We start from the raw sequence: 22,782 nt of genomic DNA, 5'->3' as shown, positions 1-22,782 counted from the left end.
AGTTTAAAAAATGATCTGGCTGTCACAGGGTGACACAGTACGTTTCCAGATCTTACCTGGCATCTCCTCCACCTTGCACTCGTGGCTTTTCTTATCTGCCTGATTGGTTTCTTTACACATTATCGTCTCCGCAGTAGCCAGGGACTTTTAGCATAAGATGATGGATGGATAGCCTGGATTGGGGGAGGATGTAGAAGTGGTAGTGTAAGAAACACCCCAAGCTTAGCTGCCACCCACTTTGGTGGAAGGAATGAGTTGATGTTTAAGGACAGGTACCTGAGGTCTGACTCGGTTGAACTGAGGTGCTGTAGCCCTGGTGGGGGGGGGGCGGGGCACAGGGGATCAGATGACGGGAATGAAACCAACCAGCCCCTGGGCCGAATGGGACTTTCCTAAGCAGGTGGGAAAGGGCTAGGAGGGAAGGGGTTTCATGGTAGGAGGTCTAAAGTATGAATTTTCTAAAAATGCTTTAGGGTAACTTCAGGATAGGTCAGCATAGAAATCAGCATAGAGTAAGTAGTCCTTACAAATTCTGACTTTGGAACCGGACTTCCTGAGTTTGAATCCCATCCTACCACAAGCTGTGTGACGTTGGGCAAGTTAACATTTCACCTCTCTGCTTCCTCAGTTAGAAATGGGGATGATAACTGCATACTCATTCGGGTGTTTGTGTGGAGCATTTAGAGCAGAGCCTGGCACAGAGTAAGTGCATGGTGTCAGCCACTGTCCTGCCTGCTGCTGTCCCTGTCATCAACACCACCAGTGTCATCCCTGCTTCCTTGGCCAACTCGGGGCAGCACAGCGTATTGGAGCAGATGAGTCAGTAGGTCCGGTTCTGGGCCTGGCCCTGCTCCTTGTCAGCTTGGAACCTGGGAGAGGTGGTTTTGTTTTCTGTATCTGCATGAAGTGTGTTGGTAAATGGACCCTTGTCTATGCCTGTGGGACCGAGGGGGATCCATGACCAGCACACCAGCTAAAGCCATGACTAAGATGCCTTCCAGGTCATTAACACAGGTCAGAGGCCATTCACGGCAGGGGGATGAACACTGGACTCTGTGCTCAGGGAATCTGGGTTCTCGTCTTGATGGGAAGTACCTGCTGTGGGGTCTTGGGAAAGTTTCTCAGGCTCTCTGGGCCTCAGAGGTTTGGACGAGATGATCTCTAAGGTCTCTCTTCCTGCTTCAATTCATTAACTTGGTGAGGAGGTTTCCCTGGGAGAGGAAGTTGGTCCCTTCTTCCAGGGTTTTCCATCCTCTTTCCCTTCGTCATCTTGTCAGGCTCCACGGACGAGGCTGACAAGTTGGCAGTGTTGGGGAACCAGGGGAAGCTGGGGCCCAAAGAGCATAAACTGGCCTTCCTCTGAAGCTTCTCCTTTCTGGCCTTTAGTTGTAGGTGCAGAGTAGAAGGACCCTTATCATATTAACTCATATAACATTTTCTCTGGAGAATGTGTTTTGCCTGATATTTTGGTAAAGAAATCTGGGCACAAGAGCCTCACTGAGTGCACTGCTGCTGGTGAGTGAAGCTGGCTTATCCCTCTAGATCCTAGCACACACCAACACAAGTCAGGAGGTCCTAGAACGTAAACCTTGCCCACCGAAGGCAGGGCCTCCACAGACTGAAGAGGGTTAAGGTATTCCACATGGAGCTGTGCCTTGGAGGAAAGATGGTTGCCCTGCCCTGAAGGCACAGTACACGGGCTGCCATGCTCTTGAGGGTCCAGAGCCTCCAGCCATCGTCAGGTTCTGTGGAAGGTGTCAGGAAATAAAGTAGAAGAAAAAAACAATAACCACTCTAAACTTCAGATTAAAAGATCAAAAGTAAATCTCCAAATTTCAATGAAAAATCTTGACGTCAAGTCTGCCTTAAATCTGTCTCACCTCTCCCGCCCCCAGCTCAAGTCCCCTGGGGGGCAGCGCGGAAACCACGAGAGGAGGAGTGTCTGGGGGACGGTCTGTTCCGACTGGAGCAGGCCCTGCTCTGTAGAGGCAACCCCAAGCACACAGGGGGGAAAATGAAGTCCAATGCAATCTAAATAAATAAAAGAAGAAGAAAAAAAGTTTTTAGAAATCTGTGTTTACTCTGGCACGCGACTGGCCTCCACTGCTTTTGACATATTAGGAAAAAATTTGGCGGGGACCCATTAGAAGCACTTAAAAAGGCATATGTTTCTTTTCAGAATACAAGGGGCTTGGAATGTATTGTTTAAACAAAATTCTTATGAATCTTTGATTCATTTAAAAAATATATATATGTATGTTTGTTTCACTTGTGCTTTCTGTGGCATTGACTTCCTTAACTCCCTTCCTCAGACCATTTGAAATAATTATTTTACTGACTATTTTTGCCAATTGTGTGGCCTTAGCGATCTATATTCCCTTTCCAGAAGATGACTCCAACGCCACCAATTCCAACCTGGTAAGTCCACCATCCCGTCTCTGTCTGCTTCTCCCCCTCGGGGGAGAACCGAGCTTGGATCACATGGATTCAAGGTGGAATGTGGGGAGAAGTGAGATGTGCATTTGACACGAGCAGAGGTGCTGCCGAGCTCAGATCTCAAGTGCTATTGCTCTTTATTCAAATCAGCACCTGTCTTATCACAGCCTGTTTTCAGAAAGAATATTACAGTTAGGTGGTGGTGATTGTGTGTGTGTGTGTGTGTGTGTGTGTGTGTGTGTGTGTGCGTGTATTTTGAGGGCTATAAAATGTGCTGCTTAAGTTGCAAGTGCAGGTGTTTGCAGGAGCAAGCTTTTATTCTTGGATGATTTTTGTATTTATTTTAAGTGACTGTGTCCCATTGGTAAGGTTTGCTCAGGTGATCTGTAGTATCACTGCACGAGAAACAATTTCTAGGAAGCTTTTAGGAAAGTTTCCTTTTGCAGCCAAGATGCATTATTTAGTTGAAAAGGTTTTCTTTTCTTGGGAAAGGCGGCTTTCCATCTGGATTGTTGGGAAGCCAGTGCTGGCAATTCGGGGTTAGAATTTGTCCATGGAAAAAGCGCGGAGCGTGTTTACTTTTGGCCGAGCGTGAAGTCATTACAGAGGCCGTTGCTCTGTCTGGGCATGGGAGGAAAAGAGCTCTGGAATGCAGTTGGCAAAATCAGGGCAGTCCCGGGTGCCTCTGCCACAGGCCATAGGAAAATCCTGTCTCTCTCCCCCTCCCCCGCAGAGACACCATAACTTTTCATGTGATTCCCACCAATGCCTCTTTCCCCGTCATCAGCACCTTTCTCTAATTAGCGGACTGTCTGATGAGATCGTTCCTCAAAGACGCAGGAGGGTTACCAAATTCTCCTTTCCCTTATTGCTGGCTGCTGATGGCATCACTGCTGTATTCTTTTGCTTTTTAACCTTTGACATTTTCTTTAGCCCCCTCAGCAACTGAATCTGAGGCGCATTTTAAACTTCTCTGCCGTGTTCCCCAGTTGGGACAGTTAGGCCCAGCTCCATATTGGGTAAGGTGGTGTGGTGCGAGCCAGGCTGCAGCGTCTTGGGGCTCGGCTTGGGCTGCGCGTTGGGGACAGTTTCCAGAGCTGGCCCGGGAGCTCTGAGGGAGGACACGGCCAGAGTCGGCAGGCAGAGCACTCCCTGCAGTCCGCGAGGCCTTCTGAGGCGTGACCTTGTCTCTTCATAGGCAAGAAATCTTTACTGTGTCAGAATAAACACAAGCCAAAGTGTCTCCCAAATGGCCCTTGGAAAAGCAGGAGCATCTTCCGTGGGCTGTCCTTCTTGGTGTATCCACCTCCCTCTCCCAGCATGGGCCTCTTGAAACCCAGGCAGCTTCACACTTCATCTGTAACTTAAAAGAAAAAAAAAGGATCTGTGTCTTATTCTGAAGACAGGGAGGCTTTGGTGGGATCTAGGCAAAAGCAGTGGGGAAGGTGGGTAGAGAGTTTGCGTTTAGTCTCTGCCCCAGCCCCTCTGGGCTGAGCTCCCTGGGGGATTAGCAGCAGCACGGGGAGGGGGTGGGGGGTGCTGCACAGAGAGAGGACCCTGGGCTGGCTGCTGTCTGGGTCTGTGAAGCCCGTACTTGGTGGCGGTGGCCTGGCTGGTGGGACCATGAGGGGTTGTGTTGGACTTACTCTGGAACTAGAGTGGAGGTTGCTGGGTGCAGAGACTGCTGGAGGGACAGTGGATTTTTAAAATCCCACTGCAGAGTGATGGAGGTGTTCTGAAGCTGGATGCACAGCTGTATAACTGTACTAAAAGTCACTGAGTCGTATACTTAACAATGGGTGACTTTTATGGTATGTAAATTATACCTCCATAAAGCTGTATTTTTTAAAAAGAATAACACCAGCATGCAAGCCCCGGCCTCACAAGACCTCCCAGTGTGAGTTGCATGTTGCTATTTTCTTTCTTGCAAATGAGGGGGGAGGTTACATAGGTGGAGGGAAAGAGGGGATGGGGACAGCCAGCGAACTTTGTTGTGACATTACAGTAGGAATTTGGGGGGTGCGGAACAGAGTGTGCGAGGTTGAAAAGGGGTTTCTAGTTGCTAGAGCAGTTCTGACTTCTTTCAAGCCACAGCTTGGCCTAAGTGAAGGAAGCGTGTTCATGTTTCCTTTATCCCCAGTCCAAACACACACAGACACTCACCCAGACACACATGTAGACACAGACACACAAACACAGATGCAGATACTCACATAGAAATATACACAAACGCACACGGAGACATGGACACACACAGATACACAGACACACAGACACACAGAGACATGGACACACACAGATACACAGACACACAGAGACGTGTACACACACAGACACACAGACACACAGAGACGTGGACACACACAGACACACAGACACACAGAGACATGGACACACACAGACACACAGAGACATGGACACACACAGACACACAGACACACAGAGACGCGTACACACACAGGCACACAGACACACAGAGACATGGACACACACAGATACACAGACACACAGAGACGTGTACACACACAGACACACAGACACACAGAGACATGGACACACACAGACACACAGAGACATGGACACACACAGACACACAGACACACACAGACACAGAGACACACAGAGACATGGAGACACACAGACACATGTATGTGCACACATAGACATACATACATGGATATACACATGGACACACACAAAGACATAGGCACACTCTTCCCTAATTCTGCTCTATCCCTGAACTTCCTTTAATATATATATAATTTTTAAATTTTAAGTTTGAAATGTTTTTTCAGGAAGAGTCTGCATTTGCCACTTCCGCCAGTTTGTTTTTGCTCTCTCTTCAGCTCCGTGCTGTCTGTGTTCTGTCCCCATCTCTAGAAAGTAAAAGATATGGATCTCAGTTGGCAAACTCAGGAGGGAAGAAATGCAGCTTGTTTTTGCTTTCCTGTCACTGAACATCCAGGGCTCTCAGCCCCTTCTCTGGAGTTGTAGCTAAGGACCACTGCATTATGGAGCCAAGGGGACATCCTGCTCTTGGTGTGTGGTTGATCCACACTGTTGAAGTGGCCTTGTCCCTCCTGGAAGGGCCTTGGTCTTTGATCCACGCAGGCAGTGTGGTCTCTTGTTCCCAGCATGGGGTCTCTTGATCTGCAGCTCTGGACCTCTCCTGGCCATGCTGGGGCTGTGGGAATGGGGACATGGTGAAGATTACACGGGCCCCCTTTCAAGGACATACCCCAGGGTCTCACTCATTTTTGTTTCCTGGCTGATGCTCCCAGGTCCACCATCTTGGGATCTTTGTTTGGGGCAAGGTGGCCCTCCTGTGGTCGTCCAGACTGTCCTCAGTGCCCTGGCTTACATTCCTTGAACTCTGAAGCCATGGTGTGACTCCTGTTCTCTGCCTTCCACTGTGTCATACCTTCCCTGGGACAATGAAGGCCACTGACCTAATGGGAGGGGGCACGGTGGCCAAGGGGTATTAGAAAACCCCTGAAACAACCAACCAAACCAAACCCACATTGGCTTATAGGCCAGGCTATGATTCTGCTCCCTGGATGTAACCAGTATGAGTGTTGTGATTCAGGCCCTCTTCTCCCTGCAGCATCTTACACTGTTAGATGCCCCTCTGCAGAACTCTTTTGCCCCTTGGCTTTGGGACAGAGTTACTATTAAGTCCCCTCCTATCTCTTACCATTTTTTTCCTGCTTCTTCTAGTTTATTCTTGCTTCTATGGGAACTTTGACCAGGTTGCTGTCCTGGGCCTCTTATTTTCTCTTTTTGTGGTCTCCCCTTGGTGAGCTCAGCTACTTCCACAATTTCATGTACCCTTTCTAGGTAAGTTGTTCCTAGACTTATGTGCCCAGCTCTGAGCTCTTTTCCTAAGGCCTGGACTATTATTTCCTACATTAGAGAGGCCTGTGGACCAGTGCAGTGACTCCTGAGACCAGCTTGATTGTTACAACCACTTGGATAGCTTCAGTGGAAAGATGCCAATGCGTTGGTAGATCTGATTCAGATTTAGTAGTTTTGGGGCATGGCCTGGGAATATGCATTTGAAAAATTCCTCATGGGCTGGAGTTGGGGGGCTAAGAATCAGTCAGGTTTGGGAACTACTGGCTTTTTGGATAGAGCCAGATTTTGAGTTGGGCTGATGTGGGTTCATGCCTTGGCCTTACCACTTTGTATCTTAATCTGGATTGTCCTGTGGAGTTGTTTCATCTTCCTGAAGCTCCGATCTCTGGCCTGGCGGATGGAAGTCACACTCCCTCCCGGGGTTCTGGGGCAGAGCAGGGCTGGCTATGATCAGGAAGCACCCAGTGTGGTCCTGGCCCACAGTGATATGTGCCAGGATGTCTTGCAGACACCTCAAACAGACAAGCCCACATAGGACTCAACTTCTCCCTCCTCACACAACCGGTCTCCAAAAAATAAAGCAAAAGAAACCATGCAGGAACATTGCTTCTGACCTTTGCCTTTAGCCTGGTCGCTGGCTCTGCCGACCTTGATGTTGTACAGAGTCATCTTGAACACCTTCTTCCCTTCATCGTGCTCATCCAAGCAGATTCAGTTACGGCCTCTCTGTTGGCGGTCTATCACATTTAGCTTCCTTTCTATTTCCAAAGTCATTTGTGTAAGCGTTCTGTGCCTTTGCTTCTTTGTCTATAAAATGGGAATATCTACCTTGTAAGTTGCTGTGAGGATTAATGAGACAAGGTGTTGAAGGCTCTTAGAAGAGTGCCATGGGGAGGGACATATCTATAGTCTCACCGAGGCCCTGAGATAGTAGACATGTAACCACTGTTTGTTGAGTGTCAGTGTCATGCCACAACGTGGTCCCCCAATCACTTAGTTACCCCTAAATAAAAGCTCGAGAATTCTCCCATTACTTTCATGGCACGGTTCCATCTTTTAAATAAGGAAGTGCTGTTTCAGAGGCCTGTTCTCACAAACAGCAGAGGAAGGACGATGGCGACAGCACTGGTTGTCAGACCTCGGTGGGTAAGAATCATATGGAGAGCTGGTTAGAATGCAGACTCCCAGGCCCTGCCCCTGGAGCCCCTGATTCCGTGTCTGGAGGGGGCCCCTGGAGTCTCATTGTCAGCGGGCTCTCCTGGTGACAGATGCAGGGGACCGGGGCCTGCTCTCTGAGGATGGTGACTCTGAGCTCGTCACTGTAGAGTGGACCCTCCTTCAGCTCACCCTCCCCAGTCTGCCACTGCCTACCCACAGCTCTCTCTGGGCCCCGCCGGCTGCCGAGAGGTTTCCCACTCTGGTGGGCTCAGAACAGACTGTTGAACCAAGCGCGCTTGTGCTGTCACAGAATTAGCAGAGAGTCTTCTTTTCCCACACACTGGCAAACTCACATCTGCGCCTGCTCCTGCAAATGTGCCTTCCTTTGCAAATTTGTCAGCTTCCATACATTCTCCGTCACCCTCTACTTTCTCCTGCCTCCTTAATATAACCCCCATTTATTTTTCTAGCACTTTGCTTTCTCCTCCTTCCAAGAGATGAAAAGTATTCCGGTATAGAATTTTTTCGGAGCGGGGGGCAGGAATCTTTCTCTTATTATTTAAAGAAAAGTCTTTTTTATGCTCCACCGAACATACACTTTTGCACCCAAATCCATCATCTTTGTTATCTTTTCCTCATGTTAGTGAAGCATAATGAAACCGAACTGGCACAAGACACATTTCTCTGTATTATTCACAGTCTTGTTACTGGCAATGCCACCTGCTGTGCAGCACATCATTTATACTATAGCAGCTGTAAGCCTGTCCTGGGGCAGCCTTTACCCAGGAGGTACATCGTATGTAGGGTATCCGTCGAACAACCTCTGGGAGCAGGGTGAACTCACTGTGTGTGGAAAACTCCCAGGTCTCCCAAACTCGGAAGTCCACAAAGACTTGGCTTGGGTTGAAATATTAGGAGAATATGTTTGGCATTTCACCTTGTGCAAAGAACGGCGCTGTGTACTTTCTGAAGCAAGAACCAGGCTCTCGGCAGAGGCAGAGAGGCCAGAAGAGGAGTTGTTTTGGGGCTCAGCTTGCTTGCATCTCCGTCAAGGACTGGGGAGAACTCAGGGGGATGGGTTTGCTGGAAGCTCCTGAGTTACATTAGGAAGAGGGTTGGGATGTCAGATTTTCCCTTTTCCTGCTGTAAAGTTGGGGCAGTGATGAGAGTTGGCATCCTAGGCCGGCTGTGAGGATTAAACAAGTTAACTTACGTACGAGAAATGCTTAGAACAATGCCTGCCACAACAAATGTGTGTTGTCCTTTAGAACCAGAGGCTGAAAGCCGTCCCCTCCATCTGGTTCCTTGGGGTAGGTCAGGATCAATGGCCCTCAGGCTAGCTTTTACTTCGGAAGGGTAAGAGAAGACACCAAAAGGCCCTGTTTCTAGCAACTCCAATGTGGCAAGATTGACACGTGTCCGCACGTGCCTCACCCTCATCGTCTGACTGTACGGGGAGCAAAGCAGAGATGCATTCATGGGGAGAGATGAGCCCTGAAGGGACAGCCCTGGGTGGCCTGTGGGTGACTCCATCCCCCACCCCCATGGGTGTTTTGTGCCTGGAACGAGCCTGTGTCCATCCCTTCCTAGTCACAGCTCAGGGAGCCAAGGTGTGCCTGAGCACTGTAAAGTTGAGGTTCCCCTCTCCCTAGGCAGGTGGGGCTGAAGACACCCCACAGGGTCCTGTGTTTAGGCCACTACACGTTCTGAGATGAGTCCAAGGCCTGCCCAGCAGGCGTGAAGAGACCCACGTCAGAGCTTCTGTGTGAGAGGTGAATAAAAATGCCAGTTTGGGGGCTCCTCATCTCCCTGCAGTGAGCTGTGATTTCTTTTATCATCAAGCTTGTCTAGGAGTGAGAAGTCTTTGTGGGCTTTCATGCACCAACAAAACGTGATGTATTAGTGCTCCCTCACATGTGTCATCCTAATGCACCAGACGCACACACTCGGCAGAAATACTAGGGTTATAAAATACACGCATAGCTAATCGCAGGTAACGAGCCACATAGCTACTGCATCATGTGCGAATCTTCTCTGTGCCGTGTGGTGAGAGGGGGAGCGGGGCTGGGGGGAGGCAGTGGCTCTGAGTCTGTATTTATTTATTTATTTATTCATTTATTTTAAGTAGCAATTTTTATAGAAAGCACATACATACTACAGAATAAAGCATATAGGTGATCATCACTAAATACTTCTTGTGTGAAGTATGTTTGAGGATGTTTGAGGATACCTGGGAGCAGTGATTCTTTTATATTAAATGTTAGCTCCTGTTATTTGTAACATTTCTCCACGTTCAACCAACATATACTTCTTAAGCTATTAATATGCACCTTATTTTTTAAAAATAAGATGCTGGATTAAGGTAAACTTCTGCACAGTATTTATAGATGAGAGAGTTAGCAGGACGCCCTGTTTCACCTGAGCGAGGTCTCCCCTCTGAGGTTCTGACTGATCTGGTCTGAGCGGGACCTGGGTGTAGGTATGTCTGAAAAGCTATTCTGGAGCAGGCGCCGACCTGGGAAGAGAGACCTGAGTGGTCTGGCCTCAGGAGTGTCACTTAACCTTCCTGTTTGTGTCTCTGCTGGCCGGTGGGAATAACCAAACCTGCTTTGTCATAATAATTGCTTTTATTCAGTGACCAGCAGGTGCCAGTGCTTTGCAAACACTCTTCCTAGTTCCCACAGCAATAAATTACAGTATCTATTTACTTCTTTCCTTGAGGGTAGAGAATTCATCCGTTTTGTTTGCTGCTCTATCCCCAGGGCCTTGAGCTGTAACTGGTGCATGTCAGGCTCTTGATAAATATTTGAGGAGTGAATGAATGGCCCCTGCCAGGGTGTATCCTTTTATTTCAGGTGAGGACATGGTGTCTCAGAGAAGTAAAGTGACTTGGTGAGTGAGTGGCAGGGTGGTCATTTGAACTCAGGACTGCACGGGACCATCGCTTGGGCTCTTCACTCCGTTCTCTGGAGTGTGTAGGGTTGCCATGAGCATAGAAGGAGGTAGAAAATGTTTCAAAGATTAAACCCTCTGCAGCAGTATTAACAGGTATTTTAAAAAACCAACAAACTTGGTTCTGTTGGGAAATAAATTTGGTAAGCCTGAGGCAACCAAAGTTAATTTATTGTAAGACTCCTTGGAGTCTTTAACATGTTAATAACACTCACTATTTATTTAGTGCTTTGAGTATATTAATGCGTCTAAGCATCATAATAACCCTATAAGATGGATATGGTTATTATCCCATTTAACAGACGAGGACACCGAAGCTCAGAAAATTGAAGTAATTTGCACTGGGAAACATAGCAAACTGAAGGTACTGCAGTTACCCACAGTGGTGTGTTCTTAGCCTCATGCTACAGCAGGCTCCCTGTGGGTTAAGGTGCCCCCGGGCTCCCTGGACCTCCCCAAAACTTCCCACCACAAGACAACTTGAAGAATAGTCTTCCTTGGAACACACCATGGTGAATGCTGTGCTCAAGGAACACAGTGGTTTGACACCACACACAGGAGAAAACCCGCAGGGGAAGGGACCGAGCTGGGGGCAGGCTAGGCCATCCTGCAAGGCCAGCACGGCAGGGGAGGCCGGCAAAGCCACCCGGGAGGCCGCCTCAGGGACATGGCATTTCCCAGGGGATGGCAAGCTCCCCGATCAAGTTGTGCTTCCTGTAATCGTCCTAAACCCTTGGGTGCCTGGGGCAATTATTTGACTCAGTGTTTCCTCACTAAATATTTCAGAGGAGAAGGCATTGTCTGCTCTGCATTTGCCAGCGGATGGGGTGAGAGGAGATGATGCTTTGAAGTCTAAGTATGGTGACGCCTCTTGTTTCATTTTTATCCATCTGCATTCATTTTGGGGGGAAAGTGTTCCATATGTATTCACACTCTGGCTAATGGAACCCCTTTCATGTACCAAGCGCCTTTGAATGTAAGTATATTTGAAGAAAGTCTAGAATGTAAAATATAGATCCCTGAATCTTTAAAAAAAGAATTCCCAACATACTCCATGCTTTTTCTGGGACAGCACAACCATTGGAAATGTTCAATATATAAACTCCTGTAATTCCATAAAGCCATGGAGAGAGTGAAGGAAAGGGCAGATGGCCCCCTGAATACTGTGACTGAGAAGGTCTTTGGGCATCATTTTCATACACCATTGCTGTTGGAGTGTCTCCCCCTCCAGGACCGGCCCTTTTAATTTGCTGTTCCCCCTCTCCTGGGAGCATAGACACTAGATCACCAAAGCCACCACGGCTATGTGCACAGTAAGAGTAAATAGATTCTGATTGAGGAGGCTCGTTTATGAATAAGGTACATTAGCTTTAATGTGTGGATTTTAGAAAATTGATTTTGGCTTCTCAGAAGGCTTTTTTCCTCTTTATTCCCTTGTTCTTACTGATTTCTGTATGATCAAAGTTGTTGGATTAGTGCCTTTCAATAAGCAGGGGTAACAACAGCACCATCCACACTCATGTGGCCCACACCCGCAGTGCCGCCGCTGCTCGAGGTATGTTACAGTGTTAACTCACTTAGTCCTCTCAGTAACTCCATGAAACCACTCTTGTTGTTATTATAAACATCTCATTTTTGATCAGGGAAGTGAGGCACAGAGAAATGAACTGACTTGCCCCAGAAGTGCGGCTCCTCAGTCCACGCCCTTAACTGCTGTGCTCTGTGGCTTTTCTAAGGTGTATAGGGAGGGGTATTTTGTCTAGAATATGGTCCTTTAATTACCGGGGCCTCAACTAGCATGCCTGTAACATAAGTGATGATCTGTTTAGGGACGGTGGATGTAGGGAATAAGCCCCTCAGAGGCTGTGTCGTGTCTGTGAGTCTTCGGGGCATGGCTCACAGCCCCTAGTCGGTGCCCTTTGGTGAGTGTGGGGTGGGGGAAGGGGGGCGCTCATTTGTATCCACTGCTGCCTGAGCAGAAGACTTGGCTTTGAGACCCACATTCTTTCAAGGACCCGTGACTCACATGAGCTGACGTCCTTAACCAAATAGGCCTTCAGGCCTCCTAAATAGATGAGAACCTCTGGTTGGAGTGGGGGGACTTCCTGAGACAAGTCAGCCTGACTTCCTGAGATAAGCTTAAAAACGCGAATGAGCCTTCTTGGGGACGGAGTGACTGGAAGCAGTTCCCAAGAGCCAGAGAGACCCCACATTTGAAGGAGGAGCCTTCTTTGGATCCTGGCCAGCAGAGTCAGGTGTGGGGGATCTCAAGAGCACCCAGCCCCAGGTGCAAGCCACGTGCCTTTCATGGTGGGTGGCTTCATGGGATATGCCCGAGCACTCGGGGCCCCGTGGCCTAGACCGTGGGTAGTGTGATGGCCGTGAGAGAGCCTCGGGCTTGCAGTCACCGTCCTGGGTTCTAGCTCCAGTTCGGCCAACAACTAGTGGTATGGCCTTGTCACTTTATTTCCCTAGCCTTTAGATTTCTTGGCGGTGGAAAAGGTAATAGGTCGTACCTCACACAGTCATAGCAGGGCTCCAATGAGAGGACGCACATAAATGCTCCGGAAAATGCAAAGTGCCATATAGACGTTGCTGCGTTATCACAGTAACGGTTATTAAAACGAGACAGATATATTCGGTCTCTGATATATGTACTCCTTTTTTTCTCCTGGCATGTTCCTCTGTGAACCTTTTCCTTTAGCCTCTTCTCGAGATAACTTAGAGATGCAAAAGAACTAAAAGCCAAGTTCCAAATTTAGTTCCTGACCTTTCCAAGATGGATGGTGAGCGGTGTGGCCATAACCTGCTTGTTGCTGAGAGTGCAGCTGGGCTGCTGGAGCCTGGGAAAGCCAGGCGAGGGGACAGCTGTCCAGTCCTTGACTGGGCCTGGAACCCGTCATGCCCATGCACAGGGAGCCCCTTGCTGGGGAGCTCATGCAGTGCTCATCTTGTTTGTTCCTTGGGGGCTCGTTCAACTTGGGCACGGCTGAGCGTAGGGGACGAGTAGTTCCTCAGCACTGTCCTGCAACTGGTAAAGCCTTCCTCAAGTACAGAGCAGATGAGACGTGAAAACACGGGAGTTTCTCTCTATGTGCTCTAGGACACACGGCAACGTGCCCTGGGAAGGGCTCTCTCTCTGGCGCCTTCGAGTCCTTAGGACCAGGGTCAGACATTGAGAATAAGGAAGGTTGTCCAGAACGGGACCTCGTGAGCTGAGTCATGTCTTGTAGAGACTGGAGCACCTGTGGCCGGGTTTGGAGAACACAGACCTGGGAGTAGCCCGTGCTTGCCAATGGATATGCGGGGGGAGGCAGGCAGCAGGGGTCGGTTAGTATGCTTGAGAGCTGGGCTATGTTCACGGTTCAAAATGCAGTTGAATTTGAATTGTGGCAGTTGGACGGGGGCGGGGAAGGAATTAACAGGCAGAAGAAGGTTCCAGAGGGAAAAGCACAGGGACATGCATAGTCTTGGTCTGCAGGATGCCACTGGCCCACCTTGCTAGCCTACTTGGTGGTGGAATTCTGAGATGACCCCCAGGGCCTCGCACCCTTGCTCCATTGTGGGGCTGCCTTGTGAAGAGGATAGGATGGCATGCCTGTGATGGGACATGCTATCCCAGACAGTGGCTTTGAGAAAAGGGCGAAAAATGAAAGGACGGAGGTCTGATCTAGTCAGGTGACCCCTCAAAAGTGATGGGGTCCTTCTTGGTGCAAAAATTCAAAGTACAGGGGGATTCGATGTGTGAGATATTCTCTGTTGCTGGTTTTCAAGAGGAGGGGCCCTGTTTCAAGCATCTGAGCATGACCTCTAGGAGCTGAGAGTGACCTGGGCCGACAGCCAGCAAAGAATGAAACTCTGCCAACAATATGATGGAGCTTGAGAGAGGACTCCCCTGTCATTCACCACCCCGATTTTATCCTGAGCAGACAACCTGGCCCCTCTGTGTCCAACCTACAGCACTGTGAGCTAGCAAATGGGTTTTGTTTCAAGCTACTAAGTTTGTGGTCATTTGTCATGTGGCAATAGAAAACCCTCACTTTTTTCCCACGCTCACGCCCCAGCATCGCTGGACTTGCACAGGTCTCTGCCCCTTCGCTGAGGGGCTTCTGCTCACACTGTTGTTTCTGGAAACACTGCTTCCTCCACTTTGCCTGGCTAAATGCGACTGCTCTTGGGTGTCTCAGCACAGATACTGCTCCCCGGAAGCCTTCCCTGACCCCTGAAAGCAACTTTATGTATTTGTTCCTTTGGTTGACTATTATGTATCCTCAGGCTCAGATTAGAAGTCACTTCTTGCGGGGAGCTTCCTCTCCCCATTTTCTAGATACAGTAGCCCCCCTTGTGTGTCATGGAAATCGCTTTCCGCGGTTTCAGTTACCTGTGGTCACCTGAGGTCAGAATCAGATGATCAGATGATCCTCCTGACGTAGCATCCGAAGGGCAGTAGTCGCCTCGCACTGTATGGCAATGCCTGCATCATCCACCTCCCTGCATGTCACCACCCAGGCATTTTATCATCTCAGGTCATCACTTTGAGGGAGAGAGAGCACACTCCCATAACTTATTATGGTATATTGTTATAATTGTTCCATTTTATTATTAGTTATTGTTGTTAATCTCTTATATGCCTCATTTGTAAATTAAACTTGATCATGGGGATATCTGTACGTCTAGGTAAAAACATAGTACATGTAGGGTTTGGTGCCAGCCAAACTTTCAGGCACCCACTGGGGGTCTTGGGACCCATCCCTGCAGATGAGGGGGGATGACAACATCTCTTATCTAAGCACTGTTGCTCTCCTGTGTATTTGTATGTGGATCTCACGGTGTTCAGTGTGTAGGGCTGCTGTAACAAATTACCACAAATTTGGTGGCTTAAAACAACTTTTTTTTCTCTCACACAGTTCAGGAGGCCAGAAGCCCATAATCAGGGTGTCAGCAGCATGGGCTCCCTCTGGGCATTCGGAGGGAGACTCTGTTAGTGTGCCTCTGTCCTAGCTCCTGGTATCGCTCCTAATTCTTGCTATTTGTTGGCTTCTAGACATCTCAGTCTCTGTCTCCACCTTCCCCTGGCCTTCTCCTCTGGGTATCCGTCTCTCTATGTCCAGATTTCCCTCCTTTTAGAGGGGCACCAGTCATTGGATTAGGGTCCCCCACCAATCCAGTGTAACCTTGTCTTAACTTGATTCTGTCTGCAAAGACTATTTCCAAATAGAGTCATGTTCACAGGTACCAGGGGACACAGTTCAGCCCACAACACTCACTCACAGTAGGCTGTGCATAAGCAGGGATCATGTCTGTACGGTCCTAGCATGGTGCCTGAATACCATAGGAGCTTTATGTGTATCCGCTGAGTACCTGGCTAGTCTGTTAAAGGCATTGCTTCGCAAGGAAAGGTGTGCCTCAGTGTGGGTGTGGGTGCTCTCTGTCTGACAGACGGCAGCTTGGGTGACAGAGGAGGTGCCTTCTACCTCAAGAGTCTGAGATCTTAGCTCAGTCCTACAGCTCAAGACCTGCTCCTCCCCTCCCTCTCTTGCCTCCTGGGCCTACTGGTCTTAGGTGTGTGACCCCAGGGAAGGGAAAATGTGGTCAGAATTGGAGGCCCGCAGGTAGGGCAGCCCTGCAGGTTACTGCAGGCCCAGACCTGATGCCTCCTTCGTGCCTCCTGGTTCCAGGGAGTGGGAAGGAGGAGGCCTCCCATGGGGCCACAGGGAGGAGCCCTGGCTTCCCCTCTAGTTCCCTATGCACCATGACTGACCAGGGAAGTCCTGGGCCGGCCCTCCTTCTCTTCTGGGCACTCAGGGCCACGTGAAGCAGGTTTGGCAGCCCTGAACAGCAACTTACCTTTGCCAGGTTCAGTCCAAACAGGGGAAGAAGCTCGTGGTAGACACACGGCAACTCAATCAGCTTGTTCCACACCCTTCAAAGTGGTGTCCCTCCCTCTCTGCTTTTGTGGCAGTGTCTCATTGTCTTTCTGGCAGAAAACCCATTCTGTAGATGGAGAATCTCTGTCCTGGGACAGGGACAGGCCCCAGGTCACTCTGGGACCAGTCATGGAAGATGGATGATTTGTGGAATGATCCCAGAAAGCCCCAGCAAGTGGATCCATTCACGGCCACCAGAAATGTCTTTGGGATTGTAGACGAGGGGCTCCCAGCACTCTTGATCTGGACTTTACTGCAAGGACCATTCTTGAGACATAGAATACAGTCAATGAGTATTTGCTGTATAAATAACTGGGTGAATATGTGAATGAGAGCATTTGCTTGGGGAAGGGGGTGCTGGAGAGGTGGAGTGGGACTGAAACAACACCAAACTGGTATTCCAGACCTTCCTCTGCTCCTCGCTACCTCCTCGCTAACCTCGCTTTGGCAAGTGTCTTTGCCTCTCTGACCTCTGCTCGTTCACTTTTCATCATTCAGGAGAAGATTAGATTAGGTCCTTTTGCACATCTGGGGTCTTTGCCTGGTTGCTAGACTATTTGACTGGGTATCAGTACAGTCATTCACACATCCATTCAATGAATGTGTTGAGTGTCTGCCATGTACCAGCTAGGTGCTAGAAATACAAAAAAGTACAGACAGACAAGGTCTCTGCCCTCCAGGAGCTTATGTTCTGTGGTGCCAGTCAGTAAAAAAAAACAAGGCAACTTAATAAACAAGATAATTTCACAGCATTATCAGTACCATGGAGAAGAAAGTAGAAGAGGCTCTGGAGGCAGAGAGTGTTGGAGTGGGTGATGGGCAGGGAAGGTCTCTGTGAGGAGGATCAGAGAGGGTGCCCGAGCTGCAAGGGGGTGATGGATGGACGGGGCACTGCCGGCCTGTGGGCAGAGCCTGCAGATGGACCCGGTGCAGGTCAAGGACTCACAGGTGTGATCTGGAGCCCAGGGAGGCAGGTGGGGAGGGGTGCCTGATGAGTCGGAGAGACGGGAGGGAGCTGCATCACCTAGGCCATGCTGAGGCGTTTGTTCTAAGTGTGGGCTTGGCAGGTCCTGTTCGCTTGCAAAGGCCTGCAAAGGAGCAGGAAGCATCCAGAAGGGTGTTAGGAGGTCAACAGAGATAGGGAAGGGTTTCTGCATTGCCTTTGACTTTCTAGGAGGGATGTGTATGTTGCCAGTGGGCCTGTGTAGATCTCAGCAAGAGAAGGGAAGGCGGGAGTCACAGAAACATGTCAACAGCTCCTGTCAGAATGCATCAGGGACATGGAGGCAGTTTTCCTGACCATTCTGTACACTGTGGCCTCAGTGATCCAGCCTTCAGTAACCTGGCAACTTCTCTACATCCTGATTTACCAGGGGAACCCTTCTGACCATCCCGTAGGAAAGTGTACAAACTCCTTTGCCCTATGGTGGCTGGAGGCGATTTGGAGCCTCCCTGGGGCATCTGGCTTTGTGGCCTTTTGCTGTCAGAGAAGGGGAGTGTAGAGACAGTGCTCTGGATGGTTCAGTTTCTTTCTGTAGATTCCATCCCTCCGCAAGGCGGGTGAGGGCAGCCTTTTCCTTTGGTGGCAGCTCCTGGGCAGAAGTCAGCCTTGTGTGAGTACTAATAATCTAGTCCACATGAGATGAACTTGACTAGAAGCCTGTCTCAGTCTTTGGAGGCATAATGTTAGAGGGGCATCTGCTCCTTTACATTATTTGGGGAGTGCTGCCAGGCTGGCACGAAACTCAGGTACAGGGGAGAGAGCCCTGAGCTGGGTGGTACCCACCCTGGTCCTGGCACAACCACCACCTGGCTGTGTGCCCTCAGAGGTGACACCTGGTGTTCATAAGCACTTCTGATGCCCCAGCTCTGGGCCTTATGTGCGTCATGTCAGTCAGCCCTCCAGCAGCCATAGGAGGTGGAGGTACTGTTATCCCCTGTGACAGAGAAGCAAACAGGCTGGAAGAGTGGATGACTCGCCTGGGTGATTGCACCTGGACAGTAAGAACCCGGAGTCCATGTTCTTGGACTCTCCCCTGCAGCTTGGGCAAGTGGCCTCCACTGGCTGAGCCTCATCTGTAAGGTGGGGGTGTGAGATGATCTCTAAAGTCCCTTGCAGTCTAATGTCATATGAATTCCTTCCATGAACCCCAACAAAATACAAGCCATTGGCAGTGCCAAAGTCTGCATTCCAAAGAGAGGAAACCAGGCATGATCGGCACACAAAAATAATTTTTAGGAATTAATCACAAAGAGGGCAAATCAATAAAAGACTTCTTCGTATTCCCCCTTGCTCCATCTCAAATTATATATTTGAGGGGAACTTTAAAAAACTTTGTTGAAAGACTCTTAATATGGGATTTCCTGGCTCTTGTTGGATTGTGGGAGGGTGATACTTGTCCTAAGTTTTTATGCTACAGGCTTATGCTAGAGGTGACCCTTGTTGTAAGTTTTGCTCTGACTATCCTGCCCACGTCCACCCCAACAGCCAGTGGGACATGCTATCTATATGCTGTTAACTGTGTCTTTAGTTTACTTTAAAGTTGCCCAAAGCCATTTGACTATAAATTTAAAATCACTGGTATTAGCAGTGTTTAGAGAAAACAGGCATGGTAGGCAAGTGAGCTGGTTCATCCAAACAGCTGTTGTTTGAGGTCGGCCCTGTGTGGACATGCAAGAGGCATGAGCATTCCTACAGAAGCATTGAGAATGCAGAACTAAGACATACGGAACCATTAAGGGCTAATCTGGAAGATCCTCATATGATTCTGATATTCTAATATGATTAGTAGAAGGCCCAAAAGGATATGATTAGTGTGAACCAGAGTGGTAGAAAGGGTCTCACCAGAAGTGGGGCTTGAGTGACACCTGGACGGCTGTGGAGGACTTGGCTAGACCAGTGGTAGCAGTGGAGGAGTCCCAGGTAAGAAAAATAAGAGATACAATTGCATGCAACAGGTACAATTTTTACATATAAACACGGAGTTCTCAGGGTTCAGTCTAAGAACATTTTTGGGGTGATCTGCATTCATTCATCAACTAATACATACTGAGCACCTACTATATATAAGACACAGCAATCATTAAGACACAAAGTTCCTGCCCTCATGGGGCATCATACTACCTAAGGGAGACAGGTACCTACCCAGCATCTAATTAAACAACTATTCAGTTATAACTGGCCTCGAAAATATTTATGTTTATGTTTGGGTGTGACTCTGTTTGCTTTAAATTAATATTTGCTTAAGCTATGGAAAAAACAAAACCTGAGTTAATGGTCACTTGATTGCATGGAAGGGATGGCTGTCTTGTAAAGATGACGTTTCTCCTAAGTTGTGATTAAAACAATGTTTTACGGTGGAATTTTGGAATTGTGAAATTTTCATTCTGTTAGGGCGGCCCCTGGGTCATAGAACTTGCGGCTTGTGGCGTTGAAGGGATGAAGAGTGAGGGGGAAATCTCAATCTCTGTTGGGGACTAGATTGTGACTACTTGGACTGAAGTCCACCCGAGGTACAAAGTCTTAAGGTGTCCTAAGTTACAAGGAGCAGATTCCAGAAAGAAAGAAAACACCCCAGGAGGAAGCAACAGAGCCACATCAGAGACTGGAGGGCAGCACTATGAGATTATTCAACAGGAAACTCAATTCGCATGCAAAAAAAGTTTCTGCATTGGAGGGTTGTTTTAACTGTGGGAAGATGTCTGACCCTCTCAGTGCCACTTGCTGTCATTTCTTACATATCAGGACGATTTGAAATTCTGGGTTGCCAAAGTCATTTTTTTCTCCCTGTAGCCAGCCATTTCTAGTACAACTTGTGGATTTTCTGTTAAAAAAAAAAAAGTGGGGCTCTTGGGTGGTTCAGTTGTTAAGCATCTGCCTTTGGCTCAGGTCATGATCTCAAGATCCTGGGTTCGAGTCCCACATTAGTCTCCCTGCTCAGCGGGGAGTCTGCTTCTCCCTCTGCCTCTCCCCTCCACACACTGCTCCTATGTGCTCTCACTCTCTCAAATAAATAAATAAAAATCTTAAAAAAAATACACACCTGTCATTTCACCCTTTTGGAGTCAGGAGGATTTCCTGCCTGAATAATTTTTTTTTCTTTTCTTTTCCAATGTAGTATTCTTAGGTTTGGCCTTTTGGAACTAAATAATATAAGACTCTTTGTTTACTCCGTGGGCCTGTGCTTAAGTTGGAGCTGTTTTATCTCAGACATTTGTAATTCTATAAATTGAAATCAGCTTTTCTTAAACTTGTGGATTTTTTAGATTTGAAATCTTCTCTTGGTTATATTTACAGTGACAATGCACTTGTAGGTTTATTCATTTGTTTTGCTTGTTGATTTATTTCTTCATCCTTCACTCATTCAGCTACCATTTATAAACTTGCTTACTATGCCCCACGCCTGGACAAGGGACAGTCAATTATAGAAAACGTTGTGGGGAAACACTAAATTAATCTCTATTATGGTAAATGTCAAGTCTTTCCAAGTGTGGGGTTTGGTGGAAGGTGTGGATTTTCCTGGCGTTAGTCTTTCTGATCGTTGGCTGGAGCCTAGCGTTTTGAGTGTCTGGAAGGACCCTGCAACAGAGAGGGAAATGCTGACTGACCTGGACTAGAATGCTAGCCTGGCTGTCTGCCCTTGGGCAAGTTGCTTAACCTTTCTGAGCCTCAGTTTCCATCTGTTGCTTAGCGCTAATTATACCTATTTAACTCACAGGCTTTCTGTGAGGAGCATTACCTCATTAGAGATAATGTTTCTAAAAGCTCTTTGAAAATTGTGCAGCGTTATTGAAATGGAAAATATTGTTATTTTTATTATTGAGTGCCTACTAACTCCACACCAGGGGTGGTGACAAAAGAGAGAGGGCATTATTGTCACCATTCTGCCCTGTCACTGTGCTGGGTATTGTAGGCGTGTTTTGGATTGCAGGGGTAGGGCAGTTGCAAGCAACCGCTGGAGTAGGGTTCCTGCCCTGGGGGAGCTGAGGCTCAGACTTGGGTGATAAGAACCAATTAGAAAATCATGGAATAGTTGTTAAGAAAAGGCAGAGAGGGCTTGAGGATCTCTCCGGGTCTTGCTCCAAAATTCTAGTCGTACTCAGGAAAGGCTTCGCTGGGGAGGTGGTTCTCGACTTGGCTGTCATTAGCATCAGAGTCAGAATCACCTTCTTACATTGTTAATAAAGTCAATATTTGTTGAGTCGCAGTACGTAGCAGGGGATATGCGGTTTGGTTGGGGAGTCAGGATGCTCGCATAAAAAAATATGGGGCCCCAATGAGGGAGATGCCAAGTGCGGCAGGAGGCCAGAGGAGAGGGCAGCCCCAGGTTTGAGGTCGTTGGGAAAGGCGATTGAGCAGCAGTGGCTCCTGACCTTAAAGGAAGGGCAGGATTTAGACAAAAGCAGAACCATCTGGAAGGACATTCCATGTTTCTGCTTATTTGATAGTATTTAATTATCTGTTTTCCCATTGAGCTTGAAGAGATTGCTTTCCACTCTCAATACCTGATTTTGTTCACCTGCTGGAAGGGGAGAGCATCATAAAACCCAACACATGTAGCCCTCTGCACCATTTCCTCTCTTCTCTGTGGAAGGGGTTTTGTGTGATTTGCCTGTGACTTTTCAGGCCCTGAGTCATTCAAGATAAATGTCTGAGGTTAAGAACACTCAAGTAGGACTAGGTGTCCCGGAAGGAGGACAGGGGGAAGGAGGCCAGGAACAGAGAGGGAAAAGGGCAGCCTGAGTCCATCCAGTTGTGGGCAAATGAGAGAGAGAGAGAGAGAGGACAGACAACCCCCCAGTAAGAACGCTTCAGTCCCTCAAATGATCAAAGCAAATTCATTTCACTGTAAGCATGTCTCCGTCCCTTGCTCAGTTCTTATCCCCATCTTTATATCTATAAAATCCAGGGCTTTAAGGATGAGGCACGGCATCAAGGGAAATGAAAACAAATCACTGATATGGGGCGGCAACCCCCAAAATGTTGAGATTCACTTATCTAGTGTTTCAGAAGCTTCAAAGGAATCGAAGCTTTAAATTTCAAGAAATGGGGTCAACCAGAGAGAAGGAAAGTTAGAAACAGTGTACTGCAGGAGTTGAAGATGGAGGTAAATTCTGCTGTTTTAGAAGGGCCAGGCTTCTTTCCAGACAGCTCGATTCGGGACCGCATTCATACAATGGGAGGTTTATTGACAACTTCCTCAGGCAGCCTTGGGGAGTGAAACGCTAAATATGGGCAGAGCACACACTTGGCTTCGCTGGTATTGAGGCTTCACTGAAATTATCTGTTATTAAGTCCTTTCCAGGGACTTGTTGCCTCTTTATGACAAGTGTTAAGGTAATTTTCATTAACTCAGTTATTGACAGAAAAGGCAGAAAGGGAGCTGGTGGGGAGAGAGAAAATTCAACGAGGCTCTGAATTAAGAGCCTGAATAGGAGCTGAAGAGAGAATGGA

At 48.3% G+C, this 22,782-nt stretch overlaps 1 protein-coding gene across 14 annotated transcripts in view; it reads left to right on the top strand.

Annotated features, from left to right (window-relative positions):
- CACNA1C (calcium voltage-gated channel subunit alpha1 C) overlaps window positions 1–22,782 on the top strand; it is a 720,546-nt gene that overhangs the window by 136,680 nt on the left and 561,084 nt on the right. For all 14 annotated transcript variants that reach the window (XM_088025853.1, XM_088025852.1, XM_028121052.1 and 11 more), the window contains exon 3: window positions 2,313–2,418. In XM_088025853.1, coding sequence (XP_087881979.1) covers window positions 2,313–2,418 — 106 coding nt within the window. The remainder of the gene's footprint in view (window positions 1–2,312; window positions 2,419–22,782) is intronic.

Source organism: Eumetopias jubatus, unplaced genomic scaffold, assembly GCF_037043125.1.
Source record: "Eumetopias jubatus isolate StellerSeaLion01/CBP00866 unplaced genomic scaffold, mEumJub1_p1.0 scaffold_8, whole genome shotgun sequence".
NCBI classification, from domain to species: Eukaryota; Metazoa; Chordata; class Mammalia; order Carnivora; family Otariidae; genus Eumetopias; species Eumetopias jubatus.
This window is presented reverse-complemented; position numbering and strand designations above follow the sequence as displayed.